This window comes from Corvus cornix, chromosome 1A, assembly GCF_000738735.6.
Source record: "Corvus cornix cornix isolate S_Up_H32 chromosome 1A, ASM73873v5, whole genome shotgun sequence".
Lineage (NCBI taxonomy): Eukaryota > Metazoa > Chordata > Aves > Passeriformes > Corvidae > Corvus > Corvus cornix.
In genome coordinates, this window is record NC_047057.1 from 72,873,547 (window position 1) to 72,901,073 (window position 27,527).

General features: G+C 38.2%; 1 protein-coding gene across 14 annotated transcripts in view; it reads right to left on the reverse strand.

Moving 5' to 3' along the window:
• Window positions 1–27,527, reverse strand: part of ERC1 (ELKS/RAB6-interacting/CAST family member 1) — a 282,238-nt gene that overhangs the window by 90,904 nt on the left and 163,807 nt on the right. For 11 of the 14 annotated variants that reach the window (XM_039570271.1, XM_039570270.1, XM_039570269.1 and 8 more), the window contains 2 exons: window positions 25,428–25,559; window positions 9,629–9,789 (listed from right to left, as the gene is read on the reverse strand). In XM_039570271.1, the coding sequence (XP_039426205.1) occupies window positions 9,629–9,789; window positions 25,428–25,559 (293 nt within the window). Of the gene's footprint in view, window positions 1–9,628; window positions 9,790–23,127; window positions 23,203–25,427; window positions 25,560–27,527 lie in introns of those variants that run through there. The other 3 variants (XM_039570277.1, XM_039570272.1, XM_039570276.1) reach the window with 2 other exon arrangements.

The window sequence follows — 27,527 nt, forward strand, 5'->3', positions numbered from 1 at the left end:
AAAACCTATGAAACTGCAGTCCAAAGCCAGCTTCATATTTTTAAAGGCAAGGCAAAAATGTATTTGTTTTTCTTCTAAATTAACATCTCCTGGCTAAATTAATCTAGTTTTTCAAACTCAGAACCAGAGCCCTCACTAACAATGAGACTCTAGTAAGCAAGATAAATCCAAAAATCAGCTCAGCAAAACAGAACAGATTGCTTCTCTCCAATTACGGCACTGAAGTTGCAAGAAATGCATATTTAACTTTAGGTACAGTCATATAAAACAAAGAATGAGGATGTAGAAAGTATCTGTATGAGAACATGTTAGAAGAGAGAATAAATGAAGAACTATGTACCTTACATGCATAACATTTCCTATGAAACATTCGTGTCTCAAACAGTTAAGATATCCAAAAAATCCACAAACCAGTATCTTCGCATTTCAACTCCTGACACCACTGAAGTTCTGTGGCCATGGGTGAACAAGTCACTTCATGTTTTGCTTTTCAGTTTATTCCTTTGAGGAACAACAGTAGCATTTCTCCAATTTTATTTAAAAAAAAAAAAAAAAAAAAAGACTTAGAAATGTAAAATCCTTCCGTGAAAAGAACTGAAAAATACTATTACTTATAATTGCATTATTAATATTTTTGAAGAAAATGTGACTAGATGAGATAAAGGCTTTTTCCAAATATCAGAAGATATCCCTGGTATTCTTTATAACCTAGCAAGTTCTAACCCTTTCAGGTTTCCTGCCTAATGAGGGCTTGAAAGGCAGCGAAAGTTTTGCAGCTACTTTGAACCAATGAATTAAATTATTTTATTCCTTCCAATAAAAAAAGAAGTTTCCTTTGCATGGAGAATACTCAACATGAATTACCTACAAAAGCAAGTTTCTCTTTAGAAGTTGCATCTGCAAGCCAAAGACAGTATTAACAGACAGAACTGAGCCCACATCACATGTGGAACAAGCTCATGCATATAATACATTTTTACAGGACACATTTTTCATTCTTACAGACATTCAGTAAGGAAAGTATATGACTTGTGCTGAAGAATCACAAAAACTGCAAGCTAACACATTCTCCATCCTCAGCTTCACCTAAAGTAGCCCCAAAGCACGTTGAACTGTATTTAAGGTATTTCTGATATGTGGGTGTAAAAACCTCCCTAGAACCCCTCTTCGCATTACTGAGATGAGTTTGAATTCTCATCTTGCTCCCCAGAACACCTGAACCCCCACTGTGGTGTTTTGGCAATACCCACCTTGGCTTGTCAGCCACTTCACCATGGACAATTTGAAGAGCAGCAGGCTTGGGAGAGGCCTCTAAGGACATCATGTAGCTGAGGTTTCCATTTCAGCAGTAAACTACTGTTTATTCTTTTCCAGCTACCTACTTTCCCACTTTATAGTGGTTTAATAAGGAATACAATCCCTACTTTGTTGATGAGACAGTTCTGTGAGACGATGACACAAACCCTCCTGAGATCAAAACTCCTATATTACCAAAACCATGACTTGGCATATGGGGACACCTTGTTGATTTGTCATGATTTAGTCTCAAACAAGCTAATTTCTCTGTTATTCAACACTTAACAATTTTCTAAATATCTACAAATATTTTTGACCATTTCCAATCCTTTTCTCATGAAATCTCTCACTGCTCAAAGCAACTTGCAGTTGTCATATTTTCACAACAGTCTCAGTGGCCTAAAATCTTTACTCATGAAACTAACGAAATGATCAAGCTAGTTGATTGTATAGCAAATACAAACGATATAATTTAGTTTAACCTCATATGCAAAGCTGGATTCCTAGATTACATAGTGGAAATAAACTAGTGTGATCCTGTAGTTTCCAACTCAACATGAATTTTAAAGCTGTAAAATGCCAGCAGACTGAAAAAGAGTTATAGGTCTAGAGAAAGCTACAGCCATATCTATTTAGTGCTTGAGGCAGGGCTGAAAGAGGGATTTAAGCAACACCAAATATAACATGTATCAAATGATTTTTCAGAATTCCCTACATTCCTATATGCACTAGCTTCTAGTACAGGAAGACAGTTCTCTTTATCCTGCAATCTGCAGAAAGGATAAAACTACTGAACTGGGGAGAAGTGACTTAATAGCAATGACAGCATCATACCTCAAAGACACTTTCATAGTGCTTAATGTCATCTTTTAGGATTTCTAAATGAACAGTTCTGGTCAATTTTCATGTTTTTAACTCCAGTTACATGGAATCACTTTCACTGCACACAAGGTAGCACCAGACAAACCCAAACCAACAATTCCCGAATCCTATTGCTATGGAGATTTCTCAGAAATTTCACAGACTTGCAGATGATGATTCTTATTTTGCCTAAAAGAAATCAAAAATATTGTTTGGGAAGGGAGGAAAACAAAACAGACATCACTGATATTCCCATACAGTATAAAGACAAAGACTCCATGTACTGCCAACAACTTGACTCATTTCTCCACTTTTTCTTACTCAACTCCCACTTGTTGTCTTCCAGAACTGCAGGGAAGCAATTACTTCCTTCAGAAGTTATTTCTGTAATTAAAGCAAATTGACCTCACTTTAAAAAAAAAAAAAAAAAAAAAAAAAAAAAAAAGAATTTCTGTTCCACTCCAGAAAACAGCCTGGAGTTAGACTTTGCCTTACCTACACCCTGCAAAGCTACACTGTTATTTTAAACCCAATAAAAGAGTGACTCGCACATGCACAGTGACCATGTGAACACATCCACCCTGTGAGAGTTCCCTCCTTGTATTCTGAACTATGTTGACAATGTCCGGATGGGATTTACAATTGCTCAAAGCTACTATTGTTCACACTACATTAAATCTACAATATATGCAATGAGATACCATAATATTTTCACTTGGAACTTCTATTAATCCACAACTTGACTGTATTTAATGAAATATGTAGTGCTCACAGAGTTGATTTATATCCATTACTATTTACAGTTCACGTTTATAAAAGAGGAAAAAGCACCCTAAGGAACTCATGGTTCTTTTGACTTTAACAGAAAGTAAAAAGTGTCTGATTTGGTTTAGCTCAGTAACACCCCTGGAAGCCCCAGAATCTTATAGCTGGATTAGGGATGGCGACAGAAATCACTGATGCAGCTGAAACAGCCAGCATAGGAAATCTACTTCTGCTATCAACCCTGAGCCAAAACACTCCTGCATATTTTAAAACAAAAATTGCAGTCATCTTTATGCTTCTTGTGTATAGAATTATACACAAACAACGTCTTTGCATGCAGAAAGCTCGGAAATGTACTTTTGCCAAGTGTTGTTCTAGAAATAAGTGGAGTATTCATACTTCCAAGGGAAGATTACACAGATTCCCTTGAACAGATAAACTTTTACTTCTGACAGAACTTCTGACTGTATTTAATTATACAAAATAAAGGCACACAGAATTAGTTAGCAAAAGGCAGTATATTGGTGCCCTTAGAGCTATCTGACAAGCAATCTGTTCCATATATTAGTCAAAACAAAACCATCACTCTCCCTATTCCTCTACCAATTTAACACTGGGTTACCTAGAAAAAACCAACATAACTCTTTTTCTTTTAGATAACACGATCTGCATAACGGCTATGATAAAAACAAACTTTTATCAAAGCAATGCCCTCTGGGCAGTAAAGAACATGAAAATTTTCTTGTGCTGCACCTGTTCCCTAAGATTGTTTGCAATAATGACTAGCAAAACTGAGAAAAGACAAGAAGGGTGTTCATTCACTAGCGTCAAGATTGTGTAAGCCTAAACAAATCATACATTTAGTATGCCAAGATCTCTATTGATGAGATCTTTCAGAGCAATTTCTATAAGAATGTTGTGATCTATTAATAGAAAACGAAAGCATGACTAAACCTCTGCATTTTTAACACTGAGGCTGTATGCTAAATTTTTTAACATTCTCACTTGAAAGAGATTTAATTTTCTTTCACCATCTAGAAAACTATGCCACTAAAGGGATGACTTCCACTAAACCCAGTCCCTGGAAAAACATATCCAGAGAAATAATCTCCAGTGGAAAGGCATGGGAACAAGAGCACAGTGTAGCAAAATTCTCCAGAAGTTAATGACTGGATCTCTTTTTCCCAACTCCTCCCTACAACATCAATAGTCTTGGAAATTACTGAGTGGAGCAAAACGCTTTAACACTACCTGGTGTAGTTTTCAGCAGTTCATTTTGCTTCCAGGCCTGTCATGGCTCATTAAGATAGTACAGTACTTTCTGTCTGCAAGATTGTTCTTGGGGACCATACAGTTCAAGATAAAATGAGATACAGAGGTTTTATCACAAACAGGACTGTGACACATGCCAAGGTTTTAGTATCTGAAAAGCTACAGAAGAAAAAGATTTTCAAGGCAGGTGAAGCGTAACAACAAACCAGTTACAAAAGGTAAATACAACTTCCCAATACTTAAAGAAATGGAGTAGAGCGCAACAATCTAATTCTGTGTGTACTGATACGGGGCACTTGGTTTATGTAGGCTTTGCTAAAGGTTCAAGTCTTTGCTTTGCTGTTCTATCATTCTGTGACGCTTTGAGATTCAAGATTCGCTTACGTGAAACATTTGATCGACCGGTTTAGTACTGCTGCCCAAAAATGGGTTAAACTCTTCTGCTTGCTTCCATGATTCAGGCCATCTAGTGTGAGTTGCACTGAAAACAGTGTGGCAGGCTGTCTCTAGTGCTGCCACTCTGAGACTTGTGTCTCAGAGTGCTCAAAAGGTTCATGGACAACGCAGGAGGACAGAAAGTGTAACAAGGCTCATTCCTTAGTTGCCAAGAGAAAAAGAAGTGCAAAGGAGATTATGTTTTGTCTCTAGTTTTCCCCTGAATTTAAAAATAGTAGCAAAAGTCATCACATTTGAGAGTAACCAAGATCTTTCAATAAACCTGAGCCTCAAAAGACACAATATATCTGCACACTGTATTTCAGCTTTCCTATTGGATTCTGTACGATTCGCTTAGAGATTAACAGCAGTTCCAAGGTCAGTTTATTTCAAATTATTTAAACATGAGGTCTGTATTGTTCAGTAATTAGAAATGTATTATTTTTCCTATTTCAGACTACTTCAACTGAAGTTTTTACAATTTAGTGGGGCAACAATATAGAATTAAAATAAACATATACAATTAAATATTTTATGCTTGAAAATTGAAAAGGACAAAACAATGGTAATAGGACACTAGCATGTTCATTTTCACTGTACGCCCTGAAAAAGACATATAAAAAAGAAAATTCTAAAGCTAATAGAAGGAGAAAGGGACTGACACAGATGCACTTGTTCAGCTTTGCCCCAGACAGTGAATCCTACAGAGACAGAGCGCCTCCTGTGGGACTTCAGCTGATTTAAGTTCACAAGAAGTAATTACAGGAGAAGTTTTGGTACCACTGCTGCCATGACGTGATGGTCTGACACACCAAGTGACCCACAGACCCTGTAAGTCCAGCTGAATATGCTGAAGAGCTTGTGCTGGGCCAAGAAAGCCACACCTTGCTGATGTGAGGGTAATGTGCTACCACTCTGTGGCACTGACAAGGAACAAAAAGGGATTTCAAACTATGGAGACAGCTGTTCATCTGCCCTGGAGAACTGTTGTTAATCCATATGCATAAAGCATAACTTCTTTAAAGACAAAAATAATTCCTTCATGTCCAAGAAGACATTGTGGATGAGCTGACAAGTTGTTGTTGGAGGGACATCGATACTTTGGTTTTTTAGTTCTGTTCACCATGGGTGCACATAACCTGAAGTATTTTTGTTTGGTTAAAGTGTTTGCAGGGCTTGAAACTAGTTCACAGCTCATTTTGGATCAACTGATTTTACTTTTCTGGCAAATAAACTGAGTCAATTAATCAGTTTCTTTTTGGACTACTTTCAATTTCAGCTTCATACTCATACCTCCAGACAATGCTGCTTTATTGCTGGGAAGATGAACTTTTCAGAAGATAAACAACCTCAGCTTCCACTGACAATTTTCAGTCGTGAGTGTTCATGTGCATGCCTTTGTATTTTTCTTATCTGAGAGTCAGAAAATGAAGACGTGGACTTCTCCATCTACCAACTATTTTTAAGTTGTATCATGCAGGAAAACTGTAGCAGAGATATGGGTGAACAGTCCTCCTGCATAGCCCTGCCGAGGTTGGCATATTTTTTTTATGAGTAGCCCTCCTGTAGCTCTCAGCATCATCCAAGATGAAAAAAGGAAGGTATACAATAAACAGCCTCATTAGCTACACAGGCCTGGTTCATTTCTGACCACTCTGTATCAAAGAAACACTATCTGTGGGATGAATTCATGTAATTAGAAACTACTGTGATAACTACTCCAAAGATGGCTCATGTACCGTCAGACAAGAAATCAAAAGATGTTTTCTGACAGATTGATTTTGAAACATAAATTATTTTCTGCGATAACAATTAATTCATCTGCAATATCCTTGATTATTTTTCAAGAAACAAGAGGAGAGTAAATTATTCTCAGACAAGTAATAATCCTTCTGTTGTGAGCCAGCAGGATGAAAGATTCAACTCTGAAGCGCCAACTACATTATGTAAGTCTGCATACCTTGAATTATAGGGCTAGCAGCAATTGCAATTAGCAGGAGAAGGCATAATTCAGGAAAGGGCTATTGGATAGTTTTCCAGGTCTGAAAGAACAGATTGAGGAATGCCCCAACTGGGACTTTTCAATCCTGAAGCACATGACTAGGAAGAACCTTCTGGTCCTTCTGACCATAACAAAAGGCCTGTCTAGTAAAAAAACCACGCAGACACAGTGTCTGTTCCCCTTCCCTGTAAGTGCAGCGTCTGCTGCTACAGATTTGGCAACTGCATGAGCTCGGCCTCAGATTAGACTGTTTGTGCTTGGTTATTTTCACACACTGCCAAAATTTGCTGACAACACCAGGAAAAAAAAAAAAAAGAAAGTAAAACTGGTGATTTTCAACAGTTTATAACTCAGCTCAACCTAAGCAGGTTTTTATGGGACAAAGAACAGAGATTTCTCTGTAGACAGCACTTTATTCCTGCCTAATTTAAAAGATTTGCTGTGAATGATGGAAACATTAGAACTTCTTAAAGAAAACATAACAAAACAAAAATCCTAGCAGTTCACTAGTATTTCTCTACAGTAGATCAGGGTTGGTGATATAAATAGAGACCATTATCTGCCTCTCTCATAATTATTCGCAATAAAGTTTTTTTAAAGAAAACGAAAATATTAGACTGACAGGAAGAGGGCTTCAGAATACACAGTATTTCTTTAAGGAGTGAAATTTCTTGCTTGGAATAATTCACACTTGAGCTATTCTAGTGGCACACTATTCCCTAAGGAGTGTGAACTGATCTTCTCAGGGTTACAGAGTCAGTAGTAAACACAAGTTCTACTCTACGAAACAGTATTTTAAACATGTATTTTCACTAGCATTATATCTAACAACTTCCTATTAAAACCCAGAGGTAACTTTCTGGAGTCCCCTTGTTGCTTTAACACTTTCTTTCACTCCATATCTAGAATCTCCTAAAGCAGCATTTCTTAAGCTATTTTTCTTGTCTGCTCCCCAGCCCCATTAGCAGACTGCAGGGCCTAGGTTGTTAAATCTACACCGCTATCAAATCTCAAATTTAATCAGTGCTGGTTTTGAGCACCTCAAACTTTTCCCACTGAAGCATGCCCTAAAACTTAGGAAACAATACTGCTTCACCATACCTTTGAACACTACCTGTACAACAGCTATTTGTCTCCATAAGAACTCCAAAAGCAGCTAATTGCTTCACTGTTATTTTTTACAGGTTTTTTTTATAGATTACTGCTATTTTTCAGTTGAAATAGTAGTGAAGACTTTAACAACATGAGACACGCTTTGCAAAACTAGAAAAAAGATGAGTGCTTTTCATAAAAGACATAGGCTGGGAAAGCAGGACAACAAAGAAGATATTGGAGTTTCTGTATATAAAATAAGGTATTTAATTGACTGGGAGTCCTCAGTAGAGACTTGTTTGCAACAGAGCCTCATGGTGAGAGCGAGTTTTTGAAGTTTGGATGCCTTTGGCAGCTTTACAGAACTTTAAGACAGACCAACTATGACTAAAACATGCTCAGCTAGTTAACTATACAAACGTAATGCTTTTTCCATCTTTCTCTCCATGTGCTGACAGCATTACCATTCTCTCCAGTGTTCTTCTTCCTTCTGAGGTACAATGGATCTACCAGTTCATGTAGTCCCTGATACTACATTTCAGTACAAAAACTTTCCAACAATAACTTACACAGCTAAGAGAGGTCATCATTTAGAAGTGAGTAGTTATAGTAAAGGATCTACACAATTCCAAATACATTTCAGGATATACAGTACACTACGTGTAGATTTTAATGAGAAGGTTTGGCAGAGCAGTTTGGCAGAAGAAAGTACTGTCAAGTGATTGGATATGGGATACATCTCCAGTTGCTTTGGATTCCCACATCACCTAAAGAGCTATTCTTCCCATCCCCCCATACAGCAACTCTCAAGGCAGTCAAATTTATAGCTCAATAAAATTTTTTATTAAAAATAAAAAGTGTGGCTTTTAAGTACTGCAGTCTTCCAACATCCTTATGCCAGGTCTAGATCAAACTGTTGTAGCTGAATATGAAGCTGGGGAGGCTTGGCCCACTTTATACAGCACTCCTAAGTTAAAGTTTCAAGATCTAAGCCACCTCTTTCCATTTTGTAACAGCTGTTTTTCTATCCCTTCATTAAAAAAAAAAAAAAAGGAAAGGAAAGAGACCAGTGTAGAATAGTTAAACAAATAAATAATGGCTCACAAAACCACAGTGGAAGAACCACTGCTAGTCCTGCCAATAAAAATGTTCCTTCTCTTCAGGGCTGGCTAAACAACTGAAAGTGTTTCTAATGAACTGCTGGCAGCGCTATCCATCATTGCACTAAATGGATTCATGTCTCCCTAAACTAGGATAAGTATTTATCTGTAATGCACAGTCAGAAATTAGGAAGTATTTAAGCCTGAGAAGTCTAATCCCTCTCTTCTCCCCACATCCTCAAAGCTTGGTTTTATCCAGGCTTCCCTGTGTAAAGATGATGAGAAAAGTTTGACTGACAGAGAACTTCAAACTGCTCCAGTGCTAATGAATCATCTGCATGAGCTTGAAAAATACTTGAGCAGATCAGACATCTGCAGTCTGATTTTAACACTACGAACACCTGACATTATGTTTATCTCTTCCCTCTTTTTCTTGTCATTTGCTACACTGACTTGCACCTTACCTTGAAGTAGTTATAGGCTGCTCAAAGCAAGATGGCACATTCATTAGATAAAATGATTGAGTCCCAATAGTTGCTTAGGATCTTTGAAGTTGCTGTTGTGCAAATAATAGTAGTCTACTGTAAACAATCAAAAGGAAGAAATGTTTTTGAGCTCTAGAGGAAGTGTGAAAGCCATGTCAGTAATCCCTGGTCAGAAGTCACCTCTGAAGGCTTGACTGATTACAGACAGCTGTTATCTGCAGAGACATATCCATGCAGGGGCTATCTTTAGAACGAGGATGAGAAAGGAATGCAGAGACATCAATAAAACACGTCTACAAATAATAAAAGAAGACACTTACTTCATTTCCAGGACTTCCTCCAAATGTTTCCTTCTTTCAGCTCGTAGGTTGGTCAAATGGGTTTCCTTCTCAGCCAAAGACTGTTGTGTAGAGGACAATTTTGCTTTCATCGACTCCAGCTCCTGTTTGACCTTCTCCATAGCCATCATCAGCTCTTCTACCTAAAACATTTTTGGAGAAGACAGGAGGAGAGAAAAATAGTGCAGTGTGATCAGCTGGAACTTACTAAATGTCACAACTAAATTGGAGCACAAAGGTTACCAGTGCATGGATGCTACACAGCACTTCGGGAGGCTGGAGGCATCATCCAGTGCTGTGGACAGGATGTCTACACTTGACCAAAGCAACATTACAGCTTGTGAGTTAACTTAGCTTGGTCACTGCAACATAACCATTACAATACAAACCTTCAACTCTTCTGTATTTCTGCTTTAGAAAACGTACCACAGGGATAAGAGGATGGCCTGTCATGTTAACATTGGCCCACAAAAATGCAAGGTATTAAATGAAACACATTAATAATATGCCAAAAGGATAAAACATTTTCACTGTAAATGATGCAAAAGAGAAACTACATGTGCACTTAAGAACAAAGGTAATATTTCTGAAGCAGGGAGAGGACTGGGCTCCCAGGAAGACGTTAGTGAGGCTACTTGCCTCAAAATACGGTTTGAACAATGCTTTTAGGCATGTGCTGGGATTTAGCAACGTAAGACATTCAAAGAGTTGCTGATGGCAGAGAAGTACAGCAGAACAATGCTCATATCTTCAGCAAACGGGAAAGATTCAGAATCAACATGATTATAAATTCTAGCATAGATTTTACACAGATGAAGAGTAATTTTATTTTGCACTCAGAACAGGTTCTGTCTCAGGTAAAATTTATCATTAATTAACATGCAATATCACAATAAATGCTCAAATCTAGCTACATATAGCATTCAAAAACCTCTGAATGTGCTTTAATAATTTTATAATAAAGCTCAATGGAACACGTTTCACTGACTTCTTCCATGTAGGTTTTCTCTTTCCATCACAACCAAGTTTTCATAAACAATTTTATCATGTGCTTTCAACGGGAGAAACTCAGATGCTCCTGATGCCGCACATAATCAAACATTTGTATAAATTTAGTATGAAACCACAGCACTGCATTGCCTTTATATCCCTCCATAGCAATCAACTTGTGATCCATCCTGGAAGTGAATTACTGAAATTACAACAAGCTCAATTTCTACTTACATGTTTTTACAAAGGAGAGTTGAGCATGGCATTTGCTATATAGGTGCTGTAGGAGGGAAGTATGTAACATGCTTTAATAAATCCTGTACTCCTAAAGGCCGACCTAATGACTCAGGACAAAAATAAGACTGGTTTTCATCCTTAATCGGTGACAGAGCAAGAAGCACTGCAATTGAGAATTAGGAGATCTACAAAAATCTAGCATAGACATTGTGCAGTGTTTACTGCAGAAAGCCTTTCTACTTCCATTCAAATGCAGCTGCCAAAAGGTGGTATTGTTATGCTCAGCAAACAAAAAAAAAAATTAAAACATGCAATTATCATAAACTATTCACAATGTATACAGCCAAGAAGTCATCTAGTAATCAACAGACCAAAAGAGAACTTCAGTGACAGGTAGTCCAAACCTGCAAGCATGGATATAATAACCAAACTTTCCCTGTTTTAATAGTGTTTAGCATGCAAAACAAGATTAGAAAATATGTCAATTTTTAAAACTAAGAGAAAACTCCTTAAAATCAAATAGAGAAAATATATCAGAAAAGACTGCAAAGACAGACTGCAGAAATAACGAATAGCAAAAATACTGCTAGGATGGAAACTGATTCTTAGAAAAATGGTGGGGTAATGAAGGTGCACTTGTGCATCAGCTGCTGGGATATCAGCTTCTGCTTCTGCTGGATGGATCAGAAATATGTACACAGACATTTTCCTTTAAACTGAAAAGAGGCATGCCAACTATAAACCCCTCGGCTTGAACAGAAAAGCACCTCGAATCAACAAGCCCCCAGCCAACTGCAACAGTCAAAAGGGCCTGTGTCAATCCGTCAGCTGTCAAGACAAAACAATCTGTGAAGCAACGTCTTCTCCATAATCAGGTTTGAAATATTTCTGACCGGCTTCCTCCCACTGCCAGCCATCAAGGTCTGTGATGCTAATGCTGAAGGACTGGTTTGCTTGATGTAGATCTGTAGCGTGTCAACTCTGTGCTGCTTTGAAGGCATGAGGAGACTGGAGCCTGATATCTGGGCCAAAGCTCCGAGGGAGAGGTGGCAAGGGCTGACTTTGCAAGAGTATCTCATAGCAGTTTTTATTGCAGGCACTTAATCTCTTTCTCATCGCTCTGTTTGATAACTGTTTTAATTCTAAGGCTATAGATTGCATTTTTGCAGGCCAACAGAAAATTGATCTAATCATGTATTAGGAATGGCTGGAATGAGAGTAGCTTTTAAACTCTGCCAACAACTTGGTTTACAGAACTGTCATTACCTTCCATGCTCTCCAGCAAGGGCCATTTGTCATGCAATTTACTAAAGACAAAGTTCACCAAAATAGTGATGATTGTATTCACAGTAAAGACTTCATTGTTCAGATTCATCAGGTTGTAGATAGGCCATGGGTCTATTTCAATTAAACTTCTACAAAACAAAACATTTTATTTGGCAGCTTATGAGTCTTAGTGCAGACCTGTCCCAGTAAGCACTCCTGTGAGAAATGATAGAGGAATATTCACTGGAAGCAAACTACTTGCAATGCACATCTAATTTAGCCTATACAAAAAACTTAACATCTATCCTTGAATTTTTTTCCTTAAGAGCAGGTAATTATAAAATAAAGAAAAAATATTTGCCAAAACCAGAGCTCTTGGCATGCTGAGACAGAGACATGCCATTGACATTTTCAATTTAGCTGTGGGTGAGCTTGCGTCAGCTGTAGCTAGAAAGTCTCCACCCATTTCAGAAGATGTAAAGAGTGAACTCTTGCTCCTCTTTTCTCAAACTACAGTATATAAAACAAAGTGTATCGCAGATTATCGATGACCTAGCCATGATTCAGTTCTCTGTAGACAGGCCAGAAAGGTCTTCATGTATTCTGAGCAGAAAACTTAAATGGAGACTTAATCTGTTCATTGTTTTTAGGCCTTAAGTGACCTGACCAGCTGACAGCTTATCTTTAAGGACAAACGTCAAGCTGAAATAAGTTTCCATTAGAGGAGAGAGCTCCTGAGAGACTGAACAAACTATGTGAAAGAAGGCAAAGAATGTCAATTAGATCAGTATGGGATTCGCAGCAGCAGAAGAGGGAAATGTCAAGACAGAACAAATATTTTACATAGTATTACATCTCCTTCCTTAGGAAGCATGAAAGCAAGGCAGAGAGAAACAGCAATGCAACAGGAGAAATGTATCTATCATGTCAATGGCAGCCTGTAAAGAAATGATTTAATAAAAAAAAATGAAGCCCTTTTCAGGAGCCTATCTACCATCTTAACCTCCCTGCCCCTACAGACGGTTATTTCAGGCTCGTGCAACTGCAAATCAAAAACCAGGCTTTTGCGCAGACATAGATACACCACATTATCTCCAAACACGTAGTGCCTCCAGTAAACCTTTCTGGCCATTGGGTAATGTGAAGCCAGGGAGCTGCAAAGAGCTTAGTCAAGTTCCCCAAAAGCCAGTAAAAAGACAGCAAAATTGAGAAAGGGACTGTATATACAAAGTATTACTGAGGCTGGAAATCCTACCAGTCTCTGTACTAGCTCATGGAATGATTTCTGATTATCAGGACATGCAAGCTCCAGTCCCCTCACCCATTACATGAGAACTAATGCACTGCTAAGAATTCCTGAGACACAATAGGTATTTCAGGCCAGGAAGAATGCTATTATCAACTCACATGGTTGTTATTGTTTGCCTCTTAAAATCTGAGCCCAAAGACTCCAATACCTACAGTCGATCCAGACAGATGGCTAGCTAATGGAACCTCAGCATCCCCAAACACTTCAGTTTGTTTAGATTACAGTGTTGTGGCAGCTACCTTTCTTCTTCCCACTGTGAGCTTTCCTCAGTGATAAAGCATCACCTGAAGATAACTTTTCTACTGCACAGAAAATTGGAAAAGGCTTCTCTAGCTCTCCCAGGAAGATAGTTCTAGAGCTTAATTTTCTGCTTGCACCTTTTCAGAGAAGCAGAGCAATTGTGGATCATGATGCAAGCAACAAATGCATCATGAATGCAGGTAACACAGTGTAATTCAGTACAGTGGGACTGTGCAACCCTAAAGAGGCAACGGCAGAGTCATCAATATGGAGGGAAAAAAGAGCAAAATGCTATTCACTTGCAAAAACCCTTGCAGGGGCAGAGGCTCTATTCTGAAATGGTGACGCATGCAATCCATGTTTATATGATATGAAAAGGCTAAGGAATGCCCTCCACAGACACCACAAAGGAAAATTTTCTAGTCTCAAGTGATAGGATTTGAATGCAGCCAAATTCACATGTATACAACTGCCATTAAAGACAGCAAATCACTGGTACACTATATAAAAATAATTTATGCTAATGTTAGAGAATGCTTTTCCTCACCTGTAGATTATCAATCTTTACAGAAGAGACTACATATCTTTTTTTGATTTTCATTGAATGGCTTGGGTTGGAAGGGACCTTTAAGCACCGTGTAGGCCAACCTTCTTGCCATGCCTTTCACTAGATTAGGTCGCTCAGAGCCCTGTCCAGCCCAACCCTGAACACTTCCAATGATGGGACATCCACAACTTCTCAGGGCAATCTGTTCCAGTGTCTCACCATGCTCATTATAAAGAGCTTCTTCCCTATGTCTGGTCCAAACTTAGTCTCTTTCAGTTTAACACCATTGACTCTCGTCCTGTAACTAGAGACCTTGGGGAAGAGTCTCTCTCTCTTTCAAGTCCCCTTTTTATACTTCAGGGTTGCCATGAAGTCTCTCCAGAGCCTTCTCCAGACCCAACATTTCAAATTCCCAGGGTTTTCTCATAGGAGAGGTGCTCCAACCCTCTGATCATCGTGGCCTCCTCTGGACCTGCTCCAGCAGATTCATGACCTTCCTGTGCTAAGGGCCCCAGAGCTGGATGCTCCAGGTAGGGTCTCTCCAGAGCAAAATAGAGGAGCAGAATCCCCTCCCTTGACCTTACCAGCCTGTAATTAAAAGTCTCAAAGGGCATGACAAAGGGACGTGACTGTTACACTAAGATCCCTACTCCTAAGCTGCAGATACAGTATTTTAGGTGCAGTATTGTAGGAAACACAGTTTAATGTTTAATTACGTACCTGGAATCAGAGTCATTTTTATGTTTCTGATTGAAGGAAAGAAATTCTAGTTCTTTCAACATACATCCAGACACAGCAGGCTATGGGATAGCTGTTTATATTCATTATTGTGTCTCAAAAGTTTCAGGCAGAATACAAAATGATGAAATTTCACAGAATACAGGTACAAACACCAACACAAACAAGTCATTTTCCATGATCTGTATATAAATTAATCACTAGAGATCTTTTCAAAACCACCTCAGCAGGCTAACAAGTATATTTAAAATTATTTATTTTCTAAACACGGGCCTGTTTTGTATAAACAAGAAATTAGCATTGCAAGACAAAAAGAAATAAAAATCTGTACTTTTGCCCAAAATTAATTAGGCAAGCAAAACAAAAAGTCTTCCAGTTAAAAGTCAGTAGAAAAAATATCAGAAGGACCGAAAAAATAATTAACATTTCTCAAAGTGTCACTCTCAGATGACAGCCTCCTATTTTTCTACAGCTCTTGAGTTTTTAAAGTATTTTTTTATCTCACTATGTACATTGCTGAAACAATAAAGAGACTGCAAATTTCTGCATTATCTTTTACTCAGTTGAACTGATTAGACTGCAGAGAAGGAAAATAAATAGACATGAAAAGAAAGACAAAGACAAGAGACCTGGCTCCTTGTAAACTTGTTTGGATCCCAGAAAAATTTCCTAGAACAGATGTTAAGACATGGAAAAAGCACAGGCCAGACTTGGGACTTAAGCATGTAATTTAACTGCCTCCAGTAACATATTACAGGGAGAAAGCACTGAGTCTGACATAACTTGGATTGCCAGCAGGACCAGATGGTTTGCTTAAATCACAAGCTAATAAACCTTTACACAAAATAAGAGGGAAATGAATTATGGTTTCATCATAGCCCCATTTTCGTTAAAGCAGTAGGGTGGCTTTAAGGTACTCTTAAAGACTGTATCCAAGACACACAATTCTTAGCTATTCTGAATTAAGGGAACAAACTTCAAATTCCTATAGGTATTGGGAAAGCTGTTAGGCATAGCTTTTTTAGAGCTAAAAATATCAGAAGAAAAGGAGAGAAATCAGTAAACAATAACAAGAAATCTTCCTCTCCCTCAGTAAAATTATAGTGTAGTATCTGATTTGTAATGTAAGGACAGGCCTCAAACACAAAAACAGCTGAAAAGCTCTGCCGCACTGAGAGCAGAAGGGTGTAAAGCAGAATGGCTCTGTCCCACCACAGGCTGGAGCTCTGGCTTCAATTCAAGCCCCTCTTATTCAGCACCAGGGCACAGGATGCAGTAATCAAGATGTGTCTATGCATCACTTTCACCTGCATCTCAAAGGGGATGCCAGACTTGCAGCACCCCTTTTCCCAAAGCTGTGTACAGCATTCGAGGACTGTGGCAGACTGCACATGGACAAGGAGTTCTGTTTGCAGTAAAGAGGGGAGTTAATGTTGAAGCTGTGAAATGGCTGGTGGATTATCAGCTCTCCACAGAAAAGGCAGGGTCTTTCGATCATTTGTAATACACAGCAGTCATTTTAGGCATAAACTTTGTCCTTCTTTTCATTACCATATACCTTTCTTAAGTCTTCGTGCTTTTTTTTTTTTTTTTTTTTAGGTTGTTTGTATTTTGTACATTCAGCATCCATGATAAAATAGTGTCGTGGTGGCTTAACAGAACTGGTGCCACTGTTCTGTTCTTACATTATTAAATGGGAAAAAGGAGAGGAGTGAGATAAAGAGAACAAAAGCCTATGGTCTGAAAACCTGCAAGATACTGCAGATGAGTGCAACTTTTCTTATCACTGTGAAACTGAGATATTTAGACAGCTGATGTCTCTTATTTCCATGAGCTGGTCTTCCAACAAAAACTTCATTATAAAAAGAGCATCTGATTATAAAAAGAGTTAATGCTCTGTATTGCTCCTTAATGTCTCCATTGATGGCTCTAGGCAATGAAGAGCACCAGTGAGATCGAGCAGATATCTGACATTACCGTGTTACTCCTGCAGAAGCCACACAAACATAAACAAAGAAGCCTCTGTCAAGGGGTCTGTTACTTAAGTATCCACCAAGTGCTTTTTGCTCATACTCTGAGAGCGCTGAGCTTTTGTATGAGAAAGAGGCATCGGGATTCACAGATGTTTGGAAAAGAGAAAACTCCTGAGCCTTCAGGACTCAATAAGTCACAGCTGTGTCCTGTTAGGATGTTCGGAGGTAGCTTTCACAGTTGTATCTCCTAAATGTGGGCTATAACCTACATAAATTAGCAACAGCCTACTGCTGGGACAAGAGCTCTTGAGAAGGAAACAATAATTGCCTCTGCTTAACACAAACAAAATATTTGAGTCAGGCCTTGAAAAAAAGTGAAAACTGAATTCTTATTTCTACTGAGGAAAAGAAATCTGATTTAGTCACTGTTATCTGAAGACTATAACAAGTTACAATTCCATTTCTACACTTTTCCTCAAGTGAAACCATTATCCAATGAAACATTCTCATTATGTTTCTTAACCCACGCAAACATACCAAAGGAAGCTGTCCTATTTTACTTTACATGGTCTATAGTCTCAGGAAACTGTCTTGTGTTTATCTTCCATGGTTAGCAACGAGTCTCTCCCACCCCTTGGGAATACAGCAGCAATCACTAGGAACAACAATCAATCTTGAAAAAACCTGGATTTTGATCACCTTTTAAAAATCTCTACAGAGGCAGAGACACACGAATGCAGCACATGAAGCACATTCTGTGGAGCGCTGCACATGCTCACTTGGCACAATTTATCACATCCAAACAAAAGTCTCGAGATCCATGGTTAATTCATGATACTCCAGCCACAACTCTAAACGTGGCCATCTTCAAAATAAATCGCCCTTTCTTACGTTACATCTACAGCTGCTAAAGTAGAAGCGAGACTAATTGCCCAAGGTTTTTAGCAGTTTTTCACCAGCTTTCTGCAGACCATGCTGATTTCCATTTTGCTGCATTTTAGACAGTTTCAGGTTAACTAGGATATGTCACTATGGCAGACAGTTTAGACCTAACTGAGTAATATTCAAAGTAAATATTTAATGCTGTGCTACACAGCATAGCAAAGACTGTCAATTTATATAGCACAGATTGATTTTCCAAAGAGAAAAACTCTGGGATGATGTATTAACTCACTGCAAGCAGTGAAAAACGTTATGCTGATTCCATATACAACTTTAACACTCTTTTCCCAAAAGACATTAAGGATCATGAACATAAATAAATGAAAGCACATGCACTGCCATGTGAAGGTTGAACATGTGGCAAACTGAAGAAGCACAGTCTCATTGGCAAGCTCAGGAAAGTTTCCACCTCTAGAAACTTGTGGAAGCAGATCTTTAGCATTGTAGTTAACAGAAAGCAAATAGCAGAACGTAACTACAATAAATAAAAAGAACTTCCACTATTTGGAGCCAACTGAATTCAGGCTGCAATTCAGTGAAGGGTTTGAAGGAATCCAATGGTAAACAGCAGTACAGGAAAGTCTGGAAGCTTTTGTGTGAGTAGGAAATATTTCAAATGAAGAGGCATCCTCAATTTAATGAGCCTCAAGCTTGTCACTTTCCTGTGTTTTTCTATATAGCAGAATGCTATGGAAAGGAAAACAGTTTCTCTTCTTGCACTTCATGGATTTTGGGGAAAAATCAATTATGTCAGAAAAAAAACATATTTTTCAATTTATGAATCTAATGTTCAAGTCTAATGAGCTTTTCTAATGCTTTAATCTACGTTATTGTATCACACCTGCATTTAAGATCACAGTTAAAGAATGCAACTGGAAAATAAATTTAAAAAGAAAAAAGCACAGGACTAGCTTAAACAAATATTAACACAAGTATTTGTGTGGGTCCTTACGATTAATGTAACCAAATCTGCAAGAATTTGGTTTTCTCTTGAGCCACAACAAATAAAATGCTGTCAAGAGGTAGGTGCTTAAGAAAAGAATATAACAGGCAGAGAGATGCCAAGATAGAGCTTTGTCTGGAATACCTGACTATAATAAAAGGCATAACATGAAATTGGTATTTATCTATTAAACAATAAAAAGGGATAAAAATACAGATGAAATTATCTTAAAATCGGCACTTGAACCAAATTTATATATAACAGTTTCCATCAGTATTTCTCATTTCATTAAATGAAAAGGTGACTTATATGGAGAAATGCTCAATGTATATTTTGCACAGAGGTTAATTATCCTTTCAGTGTCCCCAATTCTCCTGAAAGTCATCAAATTTTAACTACTTTGCAACCTTAAACAAGAGCAACAAATTAAACAAAAACAAAGTCATCATCCCTGGAGGAATTTAAAAGACAGGTAAATGTGGTGCTTAGGGACATGGTTTAGTGGTGGGCTTGGCAGTGTCAATGGTTGGACTCCATGATCTTGGAGGTCTTTTCCAACCTAAACAGTTCTATGCTTCTAAAAGATTTAGAAGTTTTTTTGTCTATAATGTTAGAAAAAGATCTCTGCCTCAAAGTCATTAGGCATGATTTTCTATTCATCATTCCTCTCTCTATTCATTCTTCCCATCTGGAGGCAAAAAGAACCTCCCAAGCCCCCAGCTCAGCACAGCTGAACACAACTAAGACAGAAAAATTCCACTCTTCCAGCTCTTAAAAGGTACATTACTGAATGCAGAGGGAATTACATACCAAATTACCTCTCCCTTGCAGGGAGAGTTACTCAGTACAAATCTGCGTATTTTTAAAGGAAAAGGTTATGTAATCCATTGAAATATCTGAGGAAAAGAAGTAACATTAGGGAGATGCAGTGCTCCTAAAAATTACTGCAAACATATTCACTGACAAGGACACAGTGCATGGTGAACTTCAGTTACCCAAAATGCTTTCTCTACCCAAAGCAGAACAATCAGACAGAAGAATAAAGTAATCTCTTGGAAAACAATGGTAAGATTATACTTTGGGCTGACACTGACTTAAAAAGCTCTTAAAATTTTCTATCAGTAAAAAAATTAAAATACAAGGTTTTAGCACAGAGTTTTATTTAATACGGACTAAGTACACAAATTACTTTGCACATGTACATATATACACACACTCAAAAGCCAAAATGATTTTGGCAGACTTTTACAGAAAAGAGCTTTTCAGAATATATTTAAGGGAAGTTCAGCCAAAGAACTGTAAACTCCTTAGAAAAATCATAGAAAAAACCTCCAGTACCTTCATCCCAAACCATACCTTGGATTACTGCCTTGATCTCCCATCTCTTAGTTTATCAAATTTCCCATTAGGAGATACAGAAGAAAAGATAAAAACATTCATTTAAAGCAAACTGTCCAGCAGGTACTACAGAGCAGTCAGAACTCTGACAATTCTATGGTGCTCAGAAAACATCTATAGGTAAGTGGTTCAGAGAAATTCCACTTTCTATTCTTCATTTACAGGGACCTGCAGGAAGTCACTTAGTGTGTCAGAATTTGTGCTGTGAAATAATTCCAGTGCTCAATATATGTGAGAAAATATTTCAGATCTATTTCAGCAACAGAATGCTCAGCAAAGAAGGTATGTCTTTTAATTTATTTTGCATTTTTAGAAGGTACTTGATAGGATAGGGTCCAATATATGATAAATCTGTGGTAAATGTAGTTTCTATTCTATTCTTACAAGGAATTGTAGTCTAAATAATATTTGCTAGAATGTTAAAACCAGAATGGTGTTCTGATGGAAGTGCAAATGACAGGTACCATTCAAAACTTGGTGAGAATTTCTGTACAGTAGCTTACAGATAAGACAGAAAAGGCTCTTAGAGGCTCTACTCTACATTCAAACCCTTGCAGACCTTGTATTTACAGTAGGGAAACAGGAGAGAACTGTGAAGGAGGTGCTGGTTGAGTTATTAACCTATTTCATGTTTATTTTTCCTTAACAAACACATACGAATTTGATATGTAAGATATGTGATAGAGAATTTCAGGAGTCTTGTTATCAACACATTTTACACGTAATGTGTACCTGAAATAATATTAAATCCTGCTGAAATAATTTATAGAGACAGTGGGAGAAAGGAATGAGCATAAGAAAATACATTTAAACAATACATTACTTTTACAATATTCAGGCTTTTATTTTTTCCTTAAAAAGGGAAAGCAGAAAAATCTGCCCTGTGCAGGATAAAAAGACACAGTGTATGAACACAGATACGGCTATTTATACATCTACATATTTAACCTCATTTGAAATGTTCCACTGAGAACCATAACTTCAAAAAAAGTTGATGGAAGGTGTCAAGATCAGACTGCCAACTCAAAAATTTCAGTTTAAGTAGCTACTTAAGGAAGGAAGGAATGACGAGGTAATGGTCATTATTTTATGTGTTTATTTGCCATTACATTTTAGGGTAAGGAGTTAAATGTTAGCTGATACTATACAGAGAGTGCATTTAACCAGGAGCTGATATTCGTGAGGGAACAGAGCTGCACTACTATCAGCAGAAGCGTTATTTAAATGTCTAAAATCTTCTGCTTTTCAAATTTGAAGGAAATAAAATAAGCCAGAGAAATATATGCTGTGGTCAGGCAATGCACCATCTCACTCAAAGAAATAGTAGCCCATTGTAAAGGCTGCATTAAGTTTCTGCTAAAAGTATTTTTAGTAATAATACTAAGCAATTCCTGCCTCCACTTCTCAGTCCTGCCCCCACAGGTCAACGTTTCCTCAGATGTCCCTCAAGTTCTGCATGGGGATCCATGAACCAGGTCAGTGAAGTGCTTCACATGAAAAAATCCCTTCAAAAAATAAGAGTTGTTACCATTAATTAGGTCACCGCTCTATTTCACAACACAGCCTCACAATGACCTTGGCTGGGAAAACAGCAGGGATGTATACTCAAGTATGGGGATGAAAGTGAGCAAGGAGAAGGAGAGCATGAAGCATCTTAGGTCAGAAGATATTTGTGAACTATGCCCTCCAATAAGGAGGGCTCAAAATGCCAGTAATCCTATTGTGCTCCTTGAGACAAGAACCTGTCGCTAATTATTGATCGTCAGTCACAGAACTTGAACTCAGGTTTCACTTTGTTTCACTAAAGGGGTCTCATTCTTTCATAAGGATCAAAGCACATTTCCAGCATTGTCCTGGGAATGGTGCTGATTAAGACTCAATTCATGCAAAGGATAACCTCCTGCTTCCTGCTGCAGGAGAAGGGATAGTAAGACGCACCAGGACAGTGAAAGGGTTTGTGAACAAGACAGGGCTTCTTGTCAAAGAAAACCTCCAACATTTTTTCCTAGCGAGCAAAACTACAGCTGTATTTCTGAGCAGGGAAAAACTTCTCTATAATTCTTCTTTTCCCCCCGATGAACATAATGATAGCCTTTCTAAAATAAACTCAGGTTTGGTTAATGCAGAAATCATGTCTGAATCTACATTTACCATCTCTACTAAAAAAACCCCTTTATGACAGAAGCATTTATCCGAGAAGTCCTACCTTCAGCCTTATGGGCAGTACTTACAAAGAAGTCTCCACACACCTTCTGACCTTCCACACAAAGGGCTGAACTAGTGGGACCAGCCACAGTACTACATAAGCCCACAGCTGTAAGGAATTCACAATGATATTTACACAGAGGATTCAGCAGGTGCACCAGCAAAACCAGGTGATGACTATTAGAAAGAAAGGCTTGAAGAACTTTCAAGCCTTCCCATCTGTGCAAGACTGCCTCATCTCCTTTCCGTACAGCAGGGTTTCTGCTACACAGATCAGCAGGGATAATAAAATGATGCCCAATTCAATGGGTGCTCTGCTCCCAGCAGGAAATGCCTGATTCTATTTTTGGGAAAGATGAAAGAAAGAACAGGTCTAAAATCCTGAAATAAACAGAAAGCTTTAGTCAGCAGGAGACGTCTTGCATACACAGATTGTGTATTAATACACTTAACCCACTGTCACAGTTAATACACACTGACAGGATATTTTCAAACACTAGATTACAGAGAGCAAGATTTTAATCTATAATGGATATATGAGAACTGTGAAATGCAGGGTGCCTTCGTGGACACTGTAATTCAAAACTGAAGCCTATAAAATAGCACAACACCACACACCATGAGATGATGGAGGGTAGGATTACACAACACGAGACTACAATAACAACACTAAATATTGGGGCAGAGGCACACACTAATGAGATGTCCTCATACCTTGAACCACCTAAAGCCAAAATGGTTGACCTCATGCACTGATTCATTAAAAAGCTTCAGACAGGCAGTGAAGTGGAGGAATGGTAGAAAACAAGATAAAAAAGAGAGGAAAGAAAAAGCATGCAATTAAAAAGCAAATTATAATCAGTTTGAACAACAACATTTTAAAAATCACACACATCACTCACACTTGGTCTAAGAATATTCATAACCTATTACAGGGTTTGTGAAAGTCAATGGATCTGCCATTGATAGTATATGGAACATAGAGTCTTGCACTTTAAAACTCTAAAATTATCTGTGCTTGTCTTTCAAAATTCTACAGAGAACTTCCACAGAACATAATAAAACAAAAAGGGCATTCTTTAAAAGTAATTGAAGGAATATGCACTGAAAAACATTTGAAGGGAAGTCCCCTCTGCACCTTGGAAAAACAGCTGCTTGCCACCACTTTAAATACACCTGACTGTGTTTAACTGATACCAAACCCAAAATCCTGGTGGACAAAGTGGGGCACAGCAGGTCTCGCAGTGCTGACTGGAATAAAGCTCTCCAGAGCCTTTTCCTCTGTGCTGATTTGTTGCTCATATTTAAAAACGGTAACTGGTCAGAACTGGCTGTTTAGTTATGTTGCAGTAAGACACTACTGTCACAGATGTCAGCTTTTCTGTCTTCCAATACTGCTGCTCCCACTCCATCCTTCTTTCTCCTCCTCACCTCCATATGCACTGCTACATCCAAGTTAATTTCTTTTTTATGCTGTTTCCTACCATATTCCACCAATCTTTATCCACAAATCTCACTTGTCTTGGCTCTCTTCCTCTCTTCTCAATCTCTCTCTTGACCCTGATGGTTTATTGATCTTCAGGCTGTGGATTTCCCTGCCTTGTCTCATTTTTAAGATGTTACACCCAATTCCAATGTTCTAGTTTTAATATTTATATATATTATATATTTTTATAATTATACTTTTTTAATATTCTTTGAGCACCAGCTTCTAGGTGCTCAAAGAATATAAAAAGTCACTTTGTCTTGTAACCAATTAATTAAAACATTATAACATCCTAGGCATCAAATCACATACTAGTTTGATTTTGAGGCACATACTAGTTTTGTGCCTCATCAGAGAACCCAGTGCTTTGTTAGATATATTTTCCTTTCAAGGAGATCTAATCTTCGAAGTGGCATTCACTACCCAGTTAACACTTCTATTTCATGCAATTTTTTTATAGGCTATAAGAAGTTTGGAAAGAAGGCATTCTTGAAAGTGTCTAGGATCTGATACTGATCAGATACTGTCTAGGATCCTAAAATACGGCAACAAGAATTATCCTCAATATGTCCATCAGCAAACAGGTGAGCTTTACTTTAGCCTAAAGAGTGTTTTCTTCTGGAAAACTCAGATTTTTACCTTTTTTTCATTAAAGCCTGTAATACAATACATGTTAAGAAAAACCTCTTAAAACGTTTAGAAGTGCACTTGGTCAGAAGTGTTGTTAAGTAAATAACAAAGACAAGGAGATTCCTCCCCTGAAATGCAACTAACCAAATGCTCCTGTTTGCTAATTACTGTCATAAGGAACAGTGACAAACACTGTAGAGGCTCACAAAGAGTGCCAGTCTCAGCTTCTGCTTCACAAGCTTTAGCAAAGTCTCACAGATTTATTCATCACTTATGGTATGCTTTCTTGATGATTACTCACCTGAGTTAAAAACGGGCATGTCCATGAGTCTTCAGAGTCACCTCATCAATGGCAAAAAATCAATTAATGCATAAAAGTTCCTACTTGTGGCTTCAGTACACAGGTGTGTATTTTCTGAGTGCATGGTTGGCTCAAGCCAAGGGATTTGTCTTTTTAACCAGTTGTTTTGCAAGTGCAAGGAGATTGTGGTCCATAAACACAACCAGGCTAGTAAAAATCATTGTCTTTCAAATATATTCAATGAACAAGACAGTAAACCTAAGTATGCCTTACATACAGGAAGGCAGCTTTGTCAGGCAAGACAGATCAGAAGTTAGTACTTAAACCAATATTTCAAAAGCTATCTCAGGATACCTTATATTTTGATTTTAATTTCAAGAAAATCTTACCTATGAAATACAACTTATTATGAAGGCTTTGCAGATTTTATGAGTTCTGTCACCTAATGCTGGAACAGACACAGAGGATCATCAAAGAAAGCCAGCTCTGTTTCAAGCAGGAAAGCAGGGAAATTAGTACTTCACTGTCTGGTTACCTTCCTAGGAGGACTACCAGTGACTTAACAAGATTGCAGACCTGTTTCTCAGCATTGATCCTGGCTGACTCCTCTTGTGCTAGCACCATTTCCCGCTCTGCAGTTATCTGAACACTTTCTCTGAGTGCCTCTTCCAATTCTTCAATCCGATCATCCTTTTTACGCAGATTGTCCTGGAAAATGACGGGAGACTAGGTGAAGATGACTTGTTTGGAACTACAGCCTTTTACCAACCACGTTTTAAGCCAACCAAAATATGTTTCTCCCTCCCAAGGCGCAATTGCAGGCAAATAATCTTCACACAAAGGAAAGAATGATGAAGGGATGTAAGAGGAAGATCAGAGTAAAGAGAAGGAGAAAGCCAGCAAAACAGGACCTCAAAGCAAGAGTGCTTGCCTGGTGTGGATATACCACAGTCCTGTCAGAATATACAGCACAGAGAAGCAAGGATTGTTGGAAAATAAGGATTAGTAAGCAGTTCTGAAGCACAGAAGCCAGAAGCGGCAGGAAGGCAGCAGGCATTCAGAATTGCCTGTTTGCTTGCACATTCAGCAGCAGGCATGGTAAGAAGGGAAGCAGCACTGCACTTTGGAATTCACCATTTCCAGGTTAAGAGGGAGAAAAGCAAACATCGACCCAACAGAGTTTTCCACTGTTCAGATTAAGTCTTAAAGAAAGTTTTTACATCAAAGGCTCTCTAGGAAATATGAAGGATTCATCTGGGCTGTCTGAATCTCAAATATTCAAGTATCAAGACTCCCTAAACACTTATTCTTTGATTAAGAGCATCTTCACAGCTGTGAGTTCAGCTGTGCCTCATATGTTCAGACCACTGAAGAAAACTGTATTGCTCCCCAGAAAATATACTGTTTCATTGCTTTCTAAAAGCAGAATAACTTAAAAAAATATATATATACAAAATAGTGATATTGTTATTTGTAAAGGAGACTCTCGTAACTTTAGTCTTGCAAGGAAAATAAATGTGTATCTCCTGCTTCTGCAGAAGCAGCTCGGGCAGAAGGCTGCAAAGCAGGCTGTGCATACATGAGTGCCCTGCACCATGGCTGCTTAACAAATCCACCGCAAGGGCGCAGCTTGACAGAAGATTTCTGCATTTCTTGTCTTGCAGATCGCTTTAGATCATAGGGTTCAGACGAGATATTAATGCATACTGAAGTTAATGCATGGCTTTTTAGCCATCTCAGCAGCAGTAGAAGAATCAAAAATGCTTTTCTTTGTTGGCATTTTTCTCTTTGTCAGATGTACCCCTTTGGCTTCTGCCCTTTTCTATTTAGAACTGTCATTTTCTACTGATACCCTGAAAGAGTTTTGTACCATATAAAGAATAAGGTAAAAGAAGGCTGACTTGGGAAAAAACTGACCTTGCAACCGTCATAATGAGAAAATTAGTCACTGGAGTTTAACAAATGAAATCTGACTTATTCCTTGAACCCTGCTTTCTAGGACCATATCCCCAAAGACAGTTGTATGAAAACCATTTCTGACAGTCTCAAAACTGCCCCTTTCAATGAGAGTGTTCAAGCAAAGATGCAAAGCTTTGTATCAGACTAGTGCAGGACATCGGGCACCACTGCCCCGGTAAAGAGCAAGGCTGGTGTTCAACCACCAGCACAGGCAGCAGCAGTAGTTAGGCTTTGCAAGCAGAGGAGCTTTCTGCTGATGGGTACATTCCAAGGTGGAGTCACAGGGCAAGTAATTGCTGTTTTCTAAAGAAACAAATGGAGAGATCTACATTTCAAAAACAGGAGTTGCTTAACATGTTTTCATACTTTCTGAATTTTTTAGGAACACTGATAACATCTTCCAAAATGACTTTATGGTTATGATAAGCCTAAATGAAGTCTCATCAAAAAGATGAGTAACAAGGTTACAAAATGCTCTGCAAAGAATACTGACCGTGTCAGACATGGGAAATATTTATTTGCCTATCTGCATTACAGAATAATTATGAACTTTACTTCTTGATATATCATTCATGGACAGCCAAGTGAACGTGTAGTTCTCTGTGTCAATTAACAGAAGTGGGAATTGTACATTTGAACAGCTGCATTTAAAATGGAAACTCCTTTAAAATAAGAATGCAGAATAAAACATCCTAACACATAGGTGTATCCACTCTT